The following is a 19,010-nucleotide window of genomic DNA, read 5'->3' as shown; positions in this document are numbered from 1 at the left end:
AATTGGTTTGTTAACTGTAAGATTTCCCAGTCCTTGTACTAATGTTCATTGTAATTCTCCAGGAGAGGCATATAATGTGTATCATTTCCAATATGGATTTAACCATAGAATTATTTAACTCTTGGGATTAGGGTTCATTGCAACCAACTTCTGGTCAGGCTGGGTTGAACTAAAAAGTATGGAGGCCGGGCGCGGTGGCTCCCGCCTGTAATCCTAGCACTCTGGGAGGCCGAGGTGGGCAGATCGCTCAAGATTTGGAGTTCGAAACCAGCCTGAGCAAGAGTGAGACCCTGTCTCTACTAAAAATAGAAAGAAATTAATTGGCCAACTAAAAACATATAGAAAAAATTAGCCGGGCATGGTGGCGCATGCCTGTAGTCCCAGCTACTCAGGAGGCTGAGGCAGGAGGATAGCTTGAGCCCAGGAGTTTTGAGGTTGCTGTGAACTAGGCTGATGCCACGGCACTCTAGCCCGGGAAACAGAGTGAGACTCTGTCTCAAAAAAGATAAATAAATAAAAAATGAAATGTAGATTCCTAATACCTTATAGCACATGTACTAAGTCAGACATTCTAGGGAAAGTACTTCTCACTCTTTAATGTATATATTACATATAGATCGCAAGGGGGCTTCATTAAAGTGAAGGCTCTGATTCAGTGGGTCTGGGTTAGGACCTGGGACTGCATTTCCAACCTGCCCCAGGTGATGCAGCTGATCTGCAAGCAGAGATCTCTAGACCACAACGGCAGCTCCAACCTAGCAGAACCACATTCTGGGCAGAGACAGAGTTATCCCAATGTAGGATGTTTAAAGTATTGTTATATTATGCCTAGGCATGTGTCCACCTGAGTCATATAGAATAAAGAGGAAAGGTGTTAATAGAAGCAAGATTATAGAATATAACATAATTGAATGTGAATCAGGTGCTCTTATGAGTGGCCGTATCAGAGAACCAGCTTCACTGTTGCTGGGTTATTACAGAACTGGGTTGAAGTTCCAGGTACCAAGCAGTAAGACAAAAGCTGCTTCCTTTTTGCTAATCGCTGCTTTGTTGCGTGCTGCCCTGAGGGCTTTCCCTCATTTCCCATCTAGGGATTTGACAGTCTGTGGCTAGTTCCATCACACTGTTCTTAGTCTTGGAAATACCACGGGCTCTTTTTCTGATTCTGTATGGTGATGAGTAAAAAGATTGTTTCTGTTGAGAGGTGGAAAGATTTTCAAACTAGTTTGCTTTCTAGTAAACAGTAAGACCCACCGAGACCCCGAGCAGACGGCTGGCATCTCCCCGAAGATTACATTTCTGCTGGTGTTTTGAAGAAGTTGTCACTGCTTACAGGCCAGGACCTGGTGCTGTGAATTCTGAAAGTTTTCATTGTTTTTGATTTGTATTTTAATTAGATCCTATGGTGGCTGGTAAAGAAAAAATAGTTCTCTCCAGAAAGTATAAATTGAGTTCTTGGTGAATGTGACCAAAGTCAGAAATCAGATATTTTAAAAGTTACATGCACATTTATTTATATAGTTATAATTAAAAGTATTGTGCTCATAGCCACTCCATGATTTGAGGCATGTTACTAGTTCCTATGCGTTTGTTTTCTCATCTGCAAGTCAGGATAACAATAATATCTTCCTCATTTGGGTTAGTGTGAGAATCGGGTGCGTGGGTGCCTGAAAAGCCCTTACGATAGAGCTTGTTACATAACTGCAACTTAATGCGTGTTAGTTATTACTGATATTATTGATGATGTTGTGACTCATGTATACAGTAGTTATAGCATTTCCTAGTTAATTCATAAAAAGACAGCCCTGTTTTATGTTCTGGTTCTGAGTTTATATTTTTCTGATGCTTTGTCATATGATCCACTATAATTTTAGTGTTATTTTTAACTAAGTAGATCCTTCTGGAACAAATCAATTTGCAAGTGTGAACTATTATGTGAGCAGAGAAAATGAAAATAGAAACTTGCTACTTTATATATTCTTTGCTTATCGCCAAATAACTGGAATATTGCTTTTCATTTAGGTGTTTACAGTATAAGGTGAAACAATTGTGATTTAAAAATAGAAACAGTAGCACCTTAACTTCTTTACTGTGAAAATAATGACCACAGCCTTTTTCAGAGATGAATCTGTCTAGATGGGAAACTCACATGATAGGTCTGATGAATGTCAGAAATAAAAGCTTCCTTTCTTCCTAAGTAGATTGTTTTGGCCTGAGTGCTCTGACGCTGACCCTGCAGCAGATTGGTTTCTGCCCCTCCCCAGAAGGGCGGTCAGCCCAAACAGCCCTTGCTGAGGGGTCTGCCTACCATCTGCCTTTTGACGTGCAGGACTCAGTCTTGGTAGAGCCTAACCCTTGTAGTTCCCTTTGGCTTAAAAGAGGGAAGGAGAACGAAACCTGTCAAATGCTCTCTCGATGAGGAAAATTCGTAGGACAATCCTAATGATCAGGGGCTGCATATTAGTACAACCTCTATGGAAAACAGTCTGAAGACACCTCAAAGAACTAAAGGTAGACCTACCATTTGATCCAGCAATCCCACTACTGGGTATTTACTCAAAGGAAAATAAGTAATTTTATCAAAAAGACACCTGCATTCGCATATTTATTCACATATTTATTGCAGCACAGTTCACAGTTGCCAAGATGTGGAATTCACCCAGATGCCCATCAATTCATGAGTGGATTAACAAATGTGGCATGTGTACCATGGGATGGTCCTCAACCTTGAAGAAGGATGACTTTTAATGCCTTTTGTAACAATTTGGGTGGAGCTGGAGACCCTTATCCTAAGTGAGGTATCTAAAGAATGGAAAACTAAACACCACGGGTACTCACTATTGAATTGGAACTAACTGCCGAGCACTTGCGTACACAGAGAGAGGTAAAACGGAACAGAAATCAAGCAGGAAAGAGTGGGGAGGAGGGATGGGCGAAAACCCACCTAATGAATATAATGCACACTAACTGGGTGGTGGGCATGTCATAGCCATGACTCAAGCATTATAAAAGGAATACATGTAAACAAAAATGTTTGTACCCCCGTAATACTTTGAAATTAAAAAAAAAAAAAACCCTAATGATCATGCTTAGAAAAGAGCACATCATTCAGATATTCTGTTCTCCTGGGATTTCTCTGGGCAGTGCCTGTGAGTTGTTCTGAAACTTTATTGAAGGTATACACAATACATAAAGGAGAAATAGGTGTGTTGCAGAAACCAGGCTCATTACTGAGTAGCTGTGTCTATGTTCTGTCTTTTACCAGAAATTTAATTTTCCTAGTTTTGCTCTTACTCTCAGCCCAAAGGTGTCTTATGAACTTTGTAGATTCTTCTTGGGGGATGAAAGTTTTGGCAAAGAAAGTCTTATTTCTGTGTAGCCCAGAGACTTTTTTCTTTTCACTAGGAATCAATAGATGTGTAAAAATTTTCTCTAACATGGTTAAAGAAATTTCAGAAACTCATTTTCAGTCTTTTTACTTCTCTCTTGTCATTTAAAGCTATAATGCATGTGTTCTGGTCCGGAGAGAGCCCAGGGGAGGAAGAGACAGGGAGAGAGGGAGAGACCGCCTCACAGAACCTGTCATTCATCCCCACCTTCCAGTCTGTAGTCTCTAAAAATCTCTAGGTTTAGCCACCAGCGAGAGCCTTCAGAATATTAGCATAATTACACGTGCACCATTCTCCTCAATGCACTAAACCCCTCAGTATAGAAATAATTTAAGACAGTGTTATCTTTAATGTTTCAGTCCGACAACAAATGCCAGAATTGGGCTGGAAAATGTCACGGGAACCCCCTTAGAACAGAAAGAGAGTTTGCAAATCTACCTGTAATAAGAACATTTACATTTTGCTGCAGTTACTCTTTGCAAGAAGTTTGGCAGTGGGAGGGGCGTATGGTAATATTTACGTATACTTCTCTTTGCTTACTCTCATGTTTTCTGGGTGAAAATGTACGATTGACTATTTGGGAAACCTCATGTATGAACACAGGCTCTATATCAATATCACCACATCCCCAGGGAAAATGTATTTAGTAGAAAGAGCTGGGCCAGCATTTCTTGCGAGAAGATTCCTGTCTGTTTTTGTGGCCGGTTCCTCCACCAGCCCTTGGGCCCCACAGCCCGTGTGAAAGCGCCATCCTCCTCAGCCGGGTGGGCGCTCCGCCCGCCGCCTGCCTGCTTCCCGGCCTGCGTACTTCTTTTACTTCACGATGAAGGTTGCACGAAGCAATGGGCAAGGAATACATTTCAGTGGGTAAAACATTGACCGATGATAGAAAAATCTGGGGGAAATTTTCTAGAAGTGTGTGAACATTAATTTATGTTAATTTTAGCCGTAGGACACCCACTCTCAGCTTCCTCTAGTCCGCAGGCTACAGCCAGAATGGCAGTTTCAGCATGCAAACCTTGTCTTGGTTTGTTTTTCATGTGCGTAGTTGAGATAATAAGATAATACTGCTTGAAAGATTTTCCCCACTACTTATCACACTTTATATTTTCACAGAAACTGTAAAACATACCAAGGAGCGGGTAGTGTTCCTTCTCTAGAGACTTCAGTGGGATACTCCTAATAATTTCTACTGGTGTGTGCCAGGAAGGAGAATTAGTTAAACAATTTGGTGGAGTTACAGGGTAGAGCACACAAAATTGCAAGGACTAATAGCTGCTGAGCATTTCAGGTTTCTAAATTCCTTGGAATGTTTCCCAGTGAATTACAGTGAAGGTGTTCCTCCTTATCTGCTGCTAAATAGTTCATGGAAACCGAGTGCTGAAAGTATTAACAACAGGAACCTGACCCTTCGCAAGTTGTTAGATGACTACGGTCTCATCCCATGTCCCTTTCTCCGGTTCTCTTCATCCTCCAGCCGCTGTGAACTTCTTTCTCTAAATGTTCCTCACACTTTCTCTGTGCTTGCTGCTTGAACCCTCCCTCTTCCCCAACCCCAACACTATGCTTTTTCCTTGCGAAGTTTCCCACTCTTCCCCTCCAAGTTTAAAGGGTGCTCCCTCAAAGAGGATCTCCTTGGTCTCCCTTTATAAAATAGGCTGCCTGTGCCAGGCCGCCATTGTGTGGTCCTCCCCTCTACATGGAGACTCTGTTTTCCATTGGACAGTTCTTCCTCTGAGGAAAAAAAGGGCGACTTGAAAAATTGTCGTATGCCTTTCAAATATAGTACTGCAGGAGTTGAGCCTAGTCCATTACAGAGATAATTTGTGTAAGTTACAAGAGAAGGAAATAAAAGCATGATTGTTCTATAGAGCTTTTGTAACTTCTCTATGCCATGAGAAACAAAGCATGCTTGTCCACAACTTTGCAATATTTCTAGTAAATAATAGAGGCATGTTCCTTCTCAGAGCCCCAAATGAGGAAAGAAGAGCTGTGATTGGATGTCATTGCTGTCAGTCACCTGGGGTATAAAAGAGGGCGGCACTTTCCCTCTCCCCCAGGGCCCCATGAACAGGTGTGTCCCGGGAGCTTCTCCTCCTCCATCCTTGCCTTGCTGGGTGTTTATGAGTGTGTGTTGTGAGAGGGAAAGGGGCCTCACTCTTTTCACTTTTGAAACAAAAAGGAAAAAAGTTCAGAAGTAGTAAGCTAAAACAGTTAGTGCAAGTATTATGGGATTTTTGCTTTAAAAAAAACTTGCTAAAACTTCTAGGAAAGTCACTGAAAAAAACCTCTTTGACTGATGTCTGTCTCATGGAAAGGGAAAAAGTTCAGAAGTAGTAAGCTAAAACAGTGCAAATATTATGGAATTTTTACTTAATTAAAAAAAAATTCTTGCTAAAAATCACAGGAACATCATTGAAAAAAGAACCTCTTTGACTGATGTCTGTCTCATGGTATTCGAGTCTTCTACTCCCTCCTTATAAAAATAGAATTAATTGGAGTTCTGGCAAAGAGAAGGGAGTGTTCCCGGCCTTTGTCCAAGAATGTCCCTCACCACCATCAACACTCCCACACGTTCCCAGCCCCAGCCCAGTTGCTCTCCGTGACATCGTCCTTTCTAGCCCTATCAAAACATAGAGTTATGGTGCTTGTTTATCTCCATGTTGAACGTCCGCTTTTCCCGTTAGAATTCAAGTCACATAAGATCCAGGTCCCCGTGTCTCCGGGCACCCACCACAGTACTTGGCATTTGTTTGGCGATCGAATATACATCGAATGAATAAAGAAATGATTTAAGTGCATCGATTATTTTTTAAAGTGGATTTGTCAGCTCTGCCCGCTTGTGTCCCTTGAGGAAAAGTGCTGACAAAGTACAGGGGTTTCTGACGGGCTCTTTGCATTCACTCTGTAAACACTTACTGAGTGCCGGTCACGGGGTCAAGCCTTGGAAATGCCACCTGGACAAGACCAGACTGATGCTCCCCAGGACCTCGGGGACTAGCAGAGGGACAGACACGTGTGTGAACAACTGCAGTTCTTCGGGAAAGCGTGTGTAACAGAGGCATGAAAACAGGAGCTGTTGAGCTGTGAGGGTGGCAGTTTGGTTCTGCCTGGGGCCTGGAAGTTTCCACCCAGGTGGTGACATTATGCTGGGCTTGAGGGAAGAGGGGTGGTTCCGCTGATTAGCTGGAAAGAGCGTAAGGCGGCAGTCGTGGAAATGAATGGCATGTTTGGACAACATTGTGTATTTTGGTGGGGTGGATTGTGAATGCTGTACCGGGAAGTTCAGATTTGGGCAGATAGGAGCCAGGGAACCTATTTAAACAAGGGTGGCCAGGGCAAGAGATGTGAGTTAGAGTGAGTCAGCATCGTGCGGAGTCAGGGGAGGGGAACAGCTGCTGCAGTTAGAAAAATCAAACCATTCCCTGCGATCATAGGCATCACCAGTTCAAACAGCCCTAATTTAAAGGTCATAACAAGGTATTTTCCTAGAGATGAATTTTAGAGTTTCCTAGAGATGAACGTTTTGCCAGAAATTTGGTAGCTCTTTTAAAATGTATTTTCCATGCGTTGCTAGTTTTTCCAGATAAAAAAAAGAAAAGAAAAAGAAAAGTTAGAAAAAATAAAAATAAAATCTATTTTTCCCAGATAAAGATTTTTAAATTATTTTTATGTCGAATTTTAGAACATCTTGCAAATCATGGTTTAAAACTCTATCAGATAAATGCTACAGCATAAATCCCTGCAGAGCAAACTTCATGAGTCTTTATGTGAAATGTAATTAAATGTTAGATTCTTCCAGACCAGTGAAATGCCCAGATCTTTCTCCCTGCCCCTCTTAAAGGTAATGCCTCTTTATCACTTCTCATTAAAAAGAAACTCAAAAACCTTTCTCTTGCAGTTCCACGGCAGCCTTCAAATGATCTGTTTGAGATTTTTGAAATAGAAAGAGGAGTCAGTGCAGAAGAAGAAGCAAAGGATGATCCAGGTAGGTACTTTTTGCACCGTCATAATGGCATTTTATTGTCTCCCTCTGTTTCATGAAAATAACTTCTAAATTGTAGATTGCGTGCTATCATTTGGGAAAATTATACACCTTTTTTTTAACAACTCACTTTCCTCTGTACTTAAATCAGTTGAGCAAAAATAATTATGAACCATCATTTTCTTTTTACAAAATATATTAAAGTTGTATTTAAACTGTGAGAAGGAAATCATGTTTTGTAAGTGCTGATGTAACAAGGTCGTGATCTGGCAACACTCGTGTGTTCTATTTTTACAGAGGAGGATATGTGCACGATTGTGCTGAGGAAGGATTAATGCAGTTTCCTTTCCATCTCATGGAAAGGCGTTCTGGGGTGTGGATGGGGAGAACACTTGTTATACAGATGTCTGTAGCTCACAGGCTGAGCTGCGTTGTCAGTGACCTGCTCATCTTTCTCCTCATTTCCTCATAGGTGTTCTGATACACAGCTGTGGTTTCGACAACGGACTTTGTGGATGGATCAGGGAAAAAGACAGTGACTTACACTGGGAACCCGTCAGGGACCCGGCAGGTAAAACCATTTCGTCTCCCTTCTGCTGGTACACGTCTCAGTTTGGTCCCATCTGAAGACCCTCGTTGTGCTGATCGAGTGTATGGGGACACATCTCTGTGCTTACTTAACAAAGAGGGTCAAAAATGATCACCAGCATTTCTATTTCATTTTCTTTAAGTGAGCTAAATCTGTTAGTTCTCCATTAGTATTAAAGTATGGGAGACAGGTAGTTAATTAAAAGGCCAGTGATTTCTCTCAAAAAGGCTTGGTAAGTAAAACATTTAGGCATATTCTTACATGTAGTTAACAAGTTATTTTTAGTGCCCCATTCCCAGGAATGAAAAAAGTAGTGCTGTGGGAGGTGATCCCTGATCGTTTTTTCAATGATATCCCTTTTCTTTTTTTTAAGATTTGAGAAGTAGAAGGAGGCGATAGAACTCCTGTGATTATCTAAGAAAAATTGCACTCTAACTTGGATGCTGGATAAAACAGTTATAAATTAAATTACCACCACTTATTCCATAAGAGAAGGTTAGAGAAGGTTCTGAGAAAGGTGGATTTAAACATAGTTCCTTGGAAAATTAACAGACTTTTAAATTGCACAATTCTTATTAATCTAAAGTATTAGTATTCATAGCATGTCTCATCTTGTGGTTTTGGGATAGCTTTCCTCCTTTCAAGCATTAAATCTTTTTTAAGCGTGAGGCCAACTTAATGGAAGAATGAAAAGTTGTTTTCTTTTTATACTCCTGATTCTGGATTCTAAAAATAGAAAATACAAGATATGAAGGAAAAGTGCTTTATTTCATTTATTTTAAATGCCTAGTCCTTGAATACCATACCATGTATATAGATCACGAAACACACAGAAGTTAACTTTAGAGAGCTATGATATATTAAACTGGTTCTTCTCAAACCCAGCGTGTATAGAGAAAAGGCTGGAAGCCTTTGTAAAATGCAGATTTTTCACGCATTTTTAACAGGCTCCTCGGAAACCTCTGGAGGCTGTCCTCCACGCACATTCCCAGTAGCAAGGCATTAAAACATTAGCCCTCACATGTATTTATTAGCTCTCCTAAGATTGAAATAGAAATATTTAAAAATAAAACTTTGAGGTTTTTAAAAGTTTTTAAAAATATGCATTCAATAAATTCACATGGGTTTTTAGATTTTTTTTAGTTATAAAAGGAAATATTTACTGCCTCACACACAGCACACTCACTCTCATTCTTGCATCTCTGTCATTTAAGGCGGACTCGGAGCTGGGCAGCATCACAGTTAGCGTCACAGGTGTCTGTGAATGAGAGCCAGCACACATTCAGTACCTGTGGTGATCCCAGCTCGTCACCATCTCATTAATTGTATTTAACTTCTTATCTACCCCAGGAAGCGGGTAATGTGGTCTTTATTTCACAAAGGAAATACCCAGAGAGGTTACCTAAGGCCGCAGAGTGAGAGAGTGGTCGTGTGCATGGTCTGGCGACAGGTCAGTTTGCAGGTTCCGCCGCACGCTGGCTGGCGCGGTCTGCTTCAGAAGGAAGGCTCAGTGACGGTCACGCAGGATAGAATGGCGAGTCGCGTTTTATGGCCATAAGAATACGTCTTTCAAGTGAGGTACACTGGGGAGAACCATTCAGTTCAAACTCAGAATTCACTGCACTTATGTGTGAACAGTCTATGTAGATAGCCTATGTAAAATACTTTATTTTTAGAATTTAAACATTATATTTTAGAACCAACTTAGTACTTTTCAACACTTTTTATTATTCATCACATTTATAAATACTTGAATGTGTTGTGAGCCCGGTCCCCGTGCCCGCGCTGGTGGGGAGATGAGGAGAGACTGGAATGTGGCTGGGGGATGTGGAGTGGCCGCCGGGCCTGCCGGCGCAGGACGCACTGGAGGAAGTGGCCGCTGGGTGAGACTCGTGCTTGCCTCTGGCCCCGGAAAATGCTTTTCTGGCTGGTCCAGGTTTTCGCCAAGAACGTGGATACATTGGATGTTGAACTTTGATATTTGACATTGAAGACAAACAGGCTCAACTGTGCTTGACTCAAAGCTGGAGAGGGGAGTGTCGCTGTGTCCCGACACAGCCAGCATCCAAAATATTACCGGCCATAATGAAGAAGGTGAAATCCAGTGGGGATGAATACAAGGCCTGGTTCGTTGTCTAGAAACCAGCCACACCGCTGAGGGAGGGGGACCATGTCACTTAGCACCAAGCGTGGACAACTTTGCAGTTTTAGTGGAAAACGAAACCAATGTGAGTGAGCCCTGTGACCTCGCTCCCCAAAAGATGATCCGTTTCCATAGAAATATGGCATGTTTTCATAATGGAAAATTCTCTTTGGTTAAGTGGTTAACCCACTTTTGAGGGTTCTTTCTGGTCTGAGAAGAATAGAGTTAATTGTATGCCACTCAGATGGAAAGGTTATTTCACCTTCAAAGCCTGTGAAAAATAGGTGAATAACCAGAATGGTTTAGGCTGGAGAAGACATAACAGAGCAGGGTGGCTTTTCAAATAATCGACCAGGGTTAGAGTTGTGCTCTGTGACCACGATGGGGTGAGAAGTAGGATCAAGGGGTGAAAACTGCAGGGAAGTTCATCTTGGCTCACTTACAGGAAGAACTTTCTGAAAGAACTGTCTCGAGAGAGAACAGGCTGGCATGGAAGGGGGAGCTCTGTCGGTGGAAGCCTTGGACTGGGCGGCGTACTGCAAATGCTGTTAAAGAATTTCGAGCATCAGATAAGGGTTGGAGTAGAAAACCTCTTACCCCAGCTCTGAGAGCCTCTGACTCAGAATGGAATGCCCATGTATCCCAAGGAAATCGTTGAGCAGTGTCGGCTTGGAAAAGAAGGAGAAGACTGAGCGATGGCAGAGAGTTGCGAGAAAGCTGTGGGAGCTCGAGGCGTCGGTCAGCAGGGGCTGCAGAATGTATTTTTAGAATATGGTGGGGATTTTAGCCATTTTCTGATGAGAAATACTGATAAAGCTTACCTTTTCGTGCCTACTTTTCTTCTAGGAAGTTCAGGCATGTGTATGTGTGCGTATCACGTAAAGGCCAAAGAAAAATATAAGTAATTTAATAAATTGTGTTATTCCAATACCAAGCTAATTGTTTACCTCTTTCTGTCTAGATTATGCCATTTGTAAAAATATATATTTGGATGTCCAGTTATGACTGATTTTAACGATGTGCAGTTCTTATCCAAGATCCATATTTGCAAATGTTCTTATATGCTAATATTTCTAAGAAAACCCTCCATTCACCAAACTCACAGCCTTGAGAAACAGCCGCAAAATGAGCGCATTTGCTGACTGCCCTTCCTGGGGCTGGCAGTCTCGTTCGCCACATTTGGTTCTGAACGTTGTGAGATGTGAGATGAATACATTCCTCTAAGAAACGGAGACCGTGCTACCAACAGACGTGGAGGTGTGCTGCGGGCAGGCGGCGTGGCCCTGAGGACACGCCTTCTCCTGTGAATGTCAAGGCTAGACCTGGGACCTTTTCCTGGGACCCTGGTCTCTGGAGAACACGGTGAAGGGCAACTGACTCAGCACCGTGCTGCTGATAGCTACAAGGGATTCACTCAGGTGCATACCAAGCACGCCAGCGCGTGCACGCAGACAGGCCTGCGGCGCCCAGCACAGTGCTCTAAAATACACATAGATGGAGAAAGACATCAGCAAGGAAGATGAAAGCCCCTGATCACCTGCTCCCACTCACCCCAGAGATGTAGACAGTTTCTTGGCCATCTCTCCAGAGATACTCATGTATTTGTGCACACAGTGGCATGCTCTTCTGCACCTTGCTTTTGTCACTTAACGATACTATCTTAGAGTTAACAAGAAGAACACAGACTTTGAAGCCAGAACGGCCGGCTGAAACCCAGAACTACCACCGCCCCACTAGCTGTGACCTCAATCCATAGTCTCTGCTACACGCATGTCAGCATTTCATGCGGGGGGCGGCCTGCTTCGTTACTGACCACTGCCGCGCCACCTCCGAACTCTTTAGATGTCGTGATGCTTTAAACGGAATAAAAATATTTAATATAGTTTTATGTTTATATATGGCCAGGATTTTTGAATCAGAAGTGAAAATTTTATTTAATAAGTAATTTCTTTGGGATGCTGAATCAATTTTTCCCTTAGTTGTTGTTCCAACTTTGTAATATTTTTGCAAACAGAAAGAATTCTTCATGTTAAAAAAAAAAGGATAAAAGGAAAGACCTCGTGCCCACAGGGCAGCTCCATAGAGGAAGAACACTTGTAACCTCATTTATCATGTTTTAAATGTTAGAATTTTAAATACAAATATAAAAGGATTATTGGAATCTTTTATTAGAATGCCTGGGTTTGTTAGATTGTCTTATTTGCAAGCAGCATCTACCAGAACATTCCACGGAGACCTAAGATAATCCTTGTTTCCTTAAAACTTGCAGGGTAAGTGTTATAACCTTGTATCTTAGTCTTAACCAGAATACCTGTGATGATTCAAAAGCTAACTTTACAGAGAGACTTTTAAAGTCCACGTAAATGATTTGGCCCCAAATACTGTTTGGATTAATTTGTGGGGGGAGGGGTGGGCGGGTGGGAGGGCAGACAAACTGTGTGTTTGTGTTTAGTGATTCAAATGCATGAGTCAAGGACCAATTTCCTTGCAGTTTTTTGCTGTTTTATTGGAACATTATGATTAATATCACTTATTTATTCAACAAATGACCTTAAACATCTACTATATACTAGGAGTGTAACGGGAGGCAGGGCAAGGGTTGGTTCTGACTTGGAGGTGTTCACAGCCTCCTGGGGCCACTAAGCACACGGCCGGCACGTTCTGAGTGCCCACAAATCACCCGTGACCTACGAGAGCCCAGAGGAGACTTGTGGGGGAGAAGCACTTCCTCTACCCCAAGTCTTAACTATGTCTTAATGTAAATTAAGCATAAGGCGGAGACGATGGCTTATCTTTCAACTGAAAAATAAATGGGATTCCTACCAAAATACATACACATGTTGAACATTCCAACCATGGTTTTCCTATGGAAAAAAATCAGTGTTGAAACATGTAATGTGTTTTCCAGTTGGCTGAGATAAAACAGCCCAAGAGAGGAATGTCACTTGGGCATGGATTGAGTTTCAAAATGCCACTTACAACTTTCTCTTGAGAAGCAGCATTTCTCACTTCTCTGCTGCTTGGAGTTTTTTTATTGTCGTCTCCCTAACAACAGAGGGAAGCAAACTCTAGCCCCAGGGCGCGAGCAGGTCATCAAAGTGGTGTGTCTACGGTGACGTACCACTGTATTATTTTATTGACATTTTGTGTTCACGTATACATAATAGAATGTATTTGTGAAATAAATATAATGTTATAGATTTGTTTTAATATAAAAATGTTTTAAGTGACTTACTGCCAAATAAAATTGATGCTCCAGGAAGATGTGGAGGTTTCCAGAACACCTCTGTGTCTTCCTGGAGTTGGGCTGCAGCAGTGTGACAGGCGAGTGAGACCGAGTGTAGCCGGGCTCCGGAGCGCCCGGGAGGAGGAGGAGCGGACAGGCAGGCGCTTAGTCGCCGCTTAGTCGCCGCGGGCTTCGCTGCCCGGGGCCGACTGGCCGTGTAGAAAATTCTTCCTGGAAATTTAGGGCCGGATTTTGCAAACCGCCCAGCCGGCGTGGCAGGGGTGCTGGACAAGAGAATCGCGAACTGCCGGGCATCACGAGGTGCCGGGCGAGGGGCGTCGCGCCCGCGTGTGGGCGCCGCTGTCCCTGGCGCGCCTCTCTCCGCGGGCGCCGTGCGTCAGCTTTCTGTAAACCAACGCCAGAGGATGTAACGCGGGCGTAGAAATAAGTCGTGTTTTTCTGCTTCAAAACTCTGGAAGTCTCTACAAATGAAGCAGCGCCGGGGCTCCGGCCGCGCCGCGTGTGCCGGGCAGGGCGTGTGCCGGGCAGGGCGTGTGCAGGGCGTGTGCCGGGCAGGGCGTGTGCCGGGCAGGGCGTGTGCAGGGCGTGTGCCGGGCAGGGCGTAGGGCGGGCAGGGCGTGTGCAGGGCAGGGCGGGCAGGGCGTGTGCCGGGCAGGGCGTGTGCAGGGCGTGTGCAGGGCAGGGCGTGTGCAGGGCAGGGCGTGTGCAGGGCGTGTGCAGGGCGTGTGCCGGGCAGGGCGTGTGCAGGGCAGGGCGGGCAGGGCGTGTGCAGGGCAGGGCGGGCAGGGCGTGTGCAGGGCGTGTGCAGGGCAGGGCGTGTGCCGGGCAGGGCGTGTGCAGGGCGTGTGCCGGGCAGGGCAGGCAGGGCGTGTGCCTGGCAGGGCGTGTGCCGGGCAGGGCGTGTGCCGGACAGGGCGTGTGCCGGGCAGGGCGGGCAGGGCGTGTGCTGGGCAGGGCGCGTGCCGGGCAGGGCGTGTGCCGGGCAGGGTGTGTGCCGGGCAGGGCGTGTGCCGGGCAGGGCAGGCAGGGCGTGTGCCGGGCGTGTGCCGGGCGTGTGCCGGGCAGGGCGTGTGCCGGGCAGGGTGTGGGCGGGGCAGGGCGTGTGCGGGGCGCGGGCGGGCTGGGCGCAGGTGTGCAGGGCGTGTGCCGGGCAGGGTGCGGGCGGGGCAGGGCGTGTGCGGGGCGCGGGCGGGCTGGGCGCAGGTGGGCAGGGCGCAGACTCACGGGCCTGCTTCCGTTCCAGGTGGGCAGTACCTGGCCGTGGCGGCAGCCAAAGCCCCAGGCGGAAGAGCCGCTCGCTTGGTGCTACCTCTCGGCCACCTCATGCGTTCGGGGGACCTGTGCCTGTCCTTCAGACACAAGGTGGCGGGGCTGCAGGCGGGCGCGCTGCAGGTGTCTGTGCGGAGACTCGGGGCCCCCGGAGCAGCCCTGTGGGGCAGGAGCGGAGGCCACGGCTGGAGGCGGACGCAGATCACCCTGCGAGGGCCGGGCGTCAAGAGCGTGAGTAGATGGGCAGGGAGGCAGGAGCCTGGGCGGCTCTCCCTTCGCGGGGGCTCCGGGGCCCGCATGTGCAGGAGCCTGCCCTGGGAATCGGGTCAGACCGCAGTCAGCGGCGCGTCCCGGCGGGGTGGCCCTTTCGTGTCTCTCTCTGCAGTCTTGCTGCTGCTTCGTTCCTCTTCCTTGCAACCTGGGACCGCCGCCCCCATGCTGGTGAAAACCCACTATTTTTAATGAAAAAGTATTTAGGACTAGAAAAAGGTTAATCCACAGAAACTGCAAAGGGCAGGGTGGTGAGCTCACCTATGCCTGGTTCTCTTTTCTCTTCTGAAATGTTCCTTTAAAGCTCAGTTATGTTTTTCTTTGCCTCAGAGATGATAGTTAAGCAGAAACCCCAACCACGACTGGAAAGCGCCATTGTGTTCGGACAGGACGAGGAAGTGTATACATTAGATCTTAAGTAATCCAGTCATAGTTGGCAACAAAATGCTGTGCAACGTCCCACCAAAATAATGAATGCATTTGGGAAAATGTCTTCTTTATGTTGGTGCTTAGGAGATTCTGCCTCCATGCCTATAAGTTTCTAGAAACTATTTTACAAAGAAAAGATAGATCCCATGCATACAGCTTTTATTAGGGTACTTGGATGTTGTTTAATTTTTTGCTATTCTTCCATAAAGTTTTTCCTCAATATTTACATAGTTTGGAGAAATAAAACAAGATAATTGTTTCAAATCATAGTAATGAAAGGTTTCTCCTATTTTAAAAGGAGCAAGGATGCTGTATAGAAGATAAAATACAAGAATAGTGAAAATGTTTGGTTTTTACATAGGTAAAACAGCAGTGGGATCGGATTATGGTGTTTGATTCTATTCCATTTTGAGCAGTAAAACTATATTAACCAAATGGAAGAACTAAGAAACATCTAACCTAGGCTGCATGAACATGATCTTCTCAGATCTTTGGCTCTTAATATCTGCACCCCTGTGTCCCATCGCGGTCTTCTTCTGATGCTGGCAGTCTTTGACAAAGTGCTCACTTGGTGAGCATTCCTGGATCGGCTCAGTCCACAGTGTAGATGGCTTCTTACAGAGTGACTGACGCTGAGCAATGTAGTCTGAGGGTTTAAGTCTCTACTGAAAGACAAGCCTTGGGTGACATGGCCACTGCGTTGCGGTCCTCCCTCCTGTTCAGTAAGTTCACTGTTTGGTTTGGGGGAAAGCTCGCCTTTGTTTTGCGGCACAAGCGGGCGTGGGAACGGGCAGAGGGGCGTGACCGGCGTGTGCCTTCTCTCCCCAGGTCATCTTCAAAGGAGAAAAGAGGCGCGGCCACGCGGGGCAGGTCGCGCTGGACGACGTGAGCTTGAGAGCAGGGCCCTGCGCGGAGGAGCGCCCGCCACCCCGGCACTAGCAGTGCACTCCGCCTCTTCGCTTTTCACTCCTCTTCTCTCATCTTCCATCCCGCGTCTCTTTCTGGGTGGCCTTCGGTGTGTGTGACCCATGCCGTCCTTCACCTGGTTACAAGGTGCTCCTTGTAGCAAATTAGGGGAGCAAATTAAATTATGGGAGAAGCTTTCAGAAGAAATCTGTGCAGATGGCCATTATGCTGTCTGTTTGGGGTGCCCTAACATGAGTAGTATTGACTCCCTGAGATGCAGTGTGCAGTGTGCTAGTGGAATGGGTTTACCTCTTCTCCCAGGTTAGTTCTGGCCTGACCTGAACTCTTTTACTGCCATTCACTTTATAAAATAAGGGCGTGTAACATACCAAGGTGCATTTATTGTTATCTGTGTTTTTCTTTCAAAGACAATTATGTAGAGCTGGGCACATAAGCCTTCATTAGTGCTGTTGTGTTTTGTGTAAATGTGTGATTAAGTATTTACCTGTTCCTGATATTTGCAGACTCTAGTTGCAAGGTAATGGGCAGCTTGTGATCTCTTGAGTTAAAAAATAACACAGTGAAATGTCATCCGGTTCCATGGCCTTATATTGGCAGCAAGAGAAAATGGGCAGAGGTATCCGTTTGTGCTAGTGGAGTGATGAATTTTTTTTTTTTGATTGCCTTGTGTTTGATCTTTGCAAAGGATTGTAAACCATTTCAGGAGATAAGAAACTGCAGTTAGTATATGAAACCTTCACTGTGTCAAGCTGTACTTGTAAGCTAGCAGCTTTGCCATCAGGACTCGGCTCTCTGGCAATCTGTGAGCTTTGTCAAAGTTTTGGTTGTTTTGGAGAAAGGATCCTGTTGAAGGAAGCAGAGTGAGAGGAAGCCTGGGGAAACTCCGCCGGAACAGATTTTCACGCAGAGTTGTGAATCAGAGTGTAGGCAGGTGTAGCTGTCACTCAGTGCTGGGTCAGGACAGGGCGGGGCCGTCCCTGGATGCGTTGGGTTGGGAGTGGGGTTTGCACTCACCAGAGCAGTGGGACAAGATGGGACTTCTAAGATCCATGAATTCCCAACTATATTTCCTCTCTGCGTATTTTACGCTTATATTTAAAAATAATGGGACTTTTAAAAGGCAACTTACTCCTGAGGCTTTTCTTAATTTCTGATTAAATAATCAAAATATTTTCTGCTGTTTTTGCCAGGAGTCACAAAAATGATTAAAGAGTTGGGAAAAAAGATCTATGATGAAAAATTAAAGGAAATGGGATTATTCAGCCTGGAGAAGACCAAGGGGCAAACTATTGATGGTTTTCCAGTGTGTGGAAGGCTGGCACAGAGGGTGGTAGCCAGCTGTTGTTCTCCACGTGCACTAAGAATAGAACAAGAGGAAACAGGCTTAGACTAGGGGGTGTGGGGTCATTTCTGGGCAGGGACAGTTGTTAAACTAGAATCCTTTATAAAAAAAAAAAAAAAAAAAAAAAAGGTGTGCAAATCTTACTCTTCTCCCTGCCCCTACTCTCTCAGCTTAAAAATCAGATAAAAAGTTATCTATTTAAGATGGTTAAAGATGTTCTTACCTCAAGGTAAAGTGACAGATTACAGAGTCTCCCCAGAGCTGTTTTGATCCTATTGCTGGTTTGGAATGAAAATCTTCAGAACTAAGTACTTTGGACTAGGCGCTAATTTAGACATTGCCCTCGTGACCTCTTAATGAAGAGGAAAGAGCCTACCAAATGCTAAACTCACTAAAACGTCTTTCCTTTTATGGCAAACTGAGCAATATTAAAGCCAAAAGAAAAAAAAATCGCCAAAAAACTATTTATTCCCAAAGAGAATATGATGGACAGATACTTTAGTATCTCAGTGATGTCCTAATGTGGTAGTGTCTTAAAATTGTTTTTCTTGGTGTGAGTGTAAACCGTTCACTTGCTCAGTGGATGACGTTTCGTGGTTTTCAAAGACACCAGGATCACAGTTCAGAGAGATGTCTGTCTGGGGCTTTCTCTCTGCTGTGTGTGACAGTTAACTTGGCCACTGAAAGGAGTGCCCTGCCCAGCTCCCCGGCCTTGCCTTCACCCCCGTCAGCGTGAGTCAGTTTCTCGTCACAATTGGGGTCTCCCGAGTGCCACAAAATAGTAATGGTTTTTGAACAACAGGTACAATAGAAGGTCTTTTGTGGTTGAATGTGGTAGAGGCAGGGCTGCAGGTAGAATGTAAATCATTAAGCCTTTGAGCAGAGTCAGAGAATATGGCCTTCGATCCATTTTTAATGATTCATTTCCTTTTTGGTTATATAACTGAACAGCTGAAGATGAAAGGGGAAAATAATTGAAAATTTTACTTTTAGGTGCCAATAATATATTGCACTAAACTGGTGGTGGAAGTTATCCAAAGTACTGTATCACATCTTGTTTATTATTTAATGTTTTCTAAAGTGAAAAATGTTAGTGGTTCTCCAAACGGCCAAATAAAAACAATTCTTTGTAAATAAAAAGTTAATTCTACCAGTTGTCTATTCTTGTTGTTTTTTGAGTTTTGTTTTTTGTGACTGGGAAGAAAGTACTAAGGTTGTTAAATGGTGCTTCTCGAAAGCCATCTAGAGCAGAACGCCCTTCGCTGCTTGGAAGACGATCCCATTGCCTGTGGGATCGCGCTTTCTAGGTGGTGGAACAGACACTTTCTCCACCAGCAGGGCAAGGAGAAAGAGGTCACATGATCATTGTAACCCTCGTCATGCCTTAATAAGTTGCTTTAGTTATGTTTTATTATTTTAT

At 44.7% G+C, this 19,010-nt stretch overlaps 1 protein-coding gene across 3 annotated transcripts in view; it reads left to right on the top strand.

Moving 5' to 3' along the window:
• NPNT (nephronectin) overlaps positions 1-18,740 on the top strand; it is a 62,608-nt gene extending 43,868 nt beyond the window's left edge. For all 3 annotated transcript variants that reach the window (XM_012779010.3, XM_075998281.1, XM_012779009.3), the window contains 4 exons: positions 7,291-7,377; positions 7,847-7,945; positions 14,597-14,853; positions 16,150-18,740. In XM_012779010.3, the coding sequence (XP_012634464.2) occupies positions 7,291-7,377; positions 7,847-7,945; positions 14,597-14,853; positions 16,150-16,260 (554 nt within the window). In that variant the 3' untranslated portion in view covers positions 16,261-18,740. The remainder of the gene's footprint in view (positions 1-7,290; positions 7,378-7,846; positions 7,946-14,596; positions 14,854-16,149) is intronic.
• The last annotated feature ends 270 nt before the right edge of the window (positions 18,741-19,010 follow it).

This window comes from Microcebus murinus, chromosome 27 (assembly GCF_040939455.1).
Source record: "Microcebus murinus isolate Inina chromosome 27, M.murinus_Inina_mat1.0, whole genome shotgun sequence".
Taxonomy (NCBI): domain Eukaryota; kingdom Metazoa; phylum Chordata; class Mammalia; order Primates; family Cheirogaleidae; genus Microcebus; species Microcebus murinus.
The sequence above is the reverse complement of the archived record's forward strand: the minus strand, read 5'-3'. Positions and strand labels throughout refer to the sequence as shown.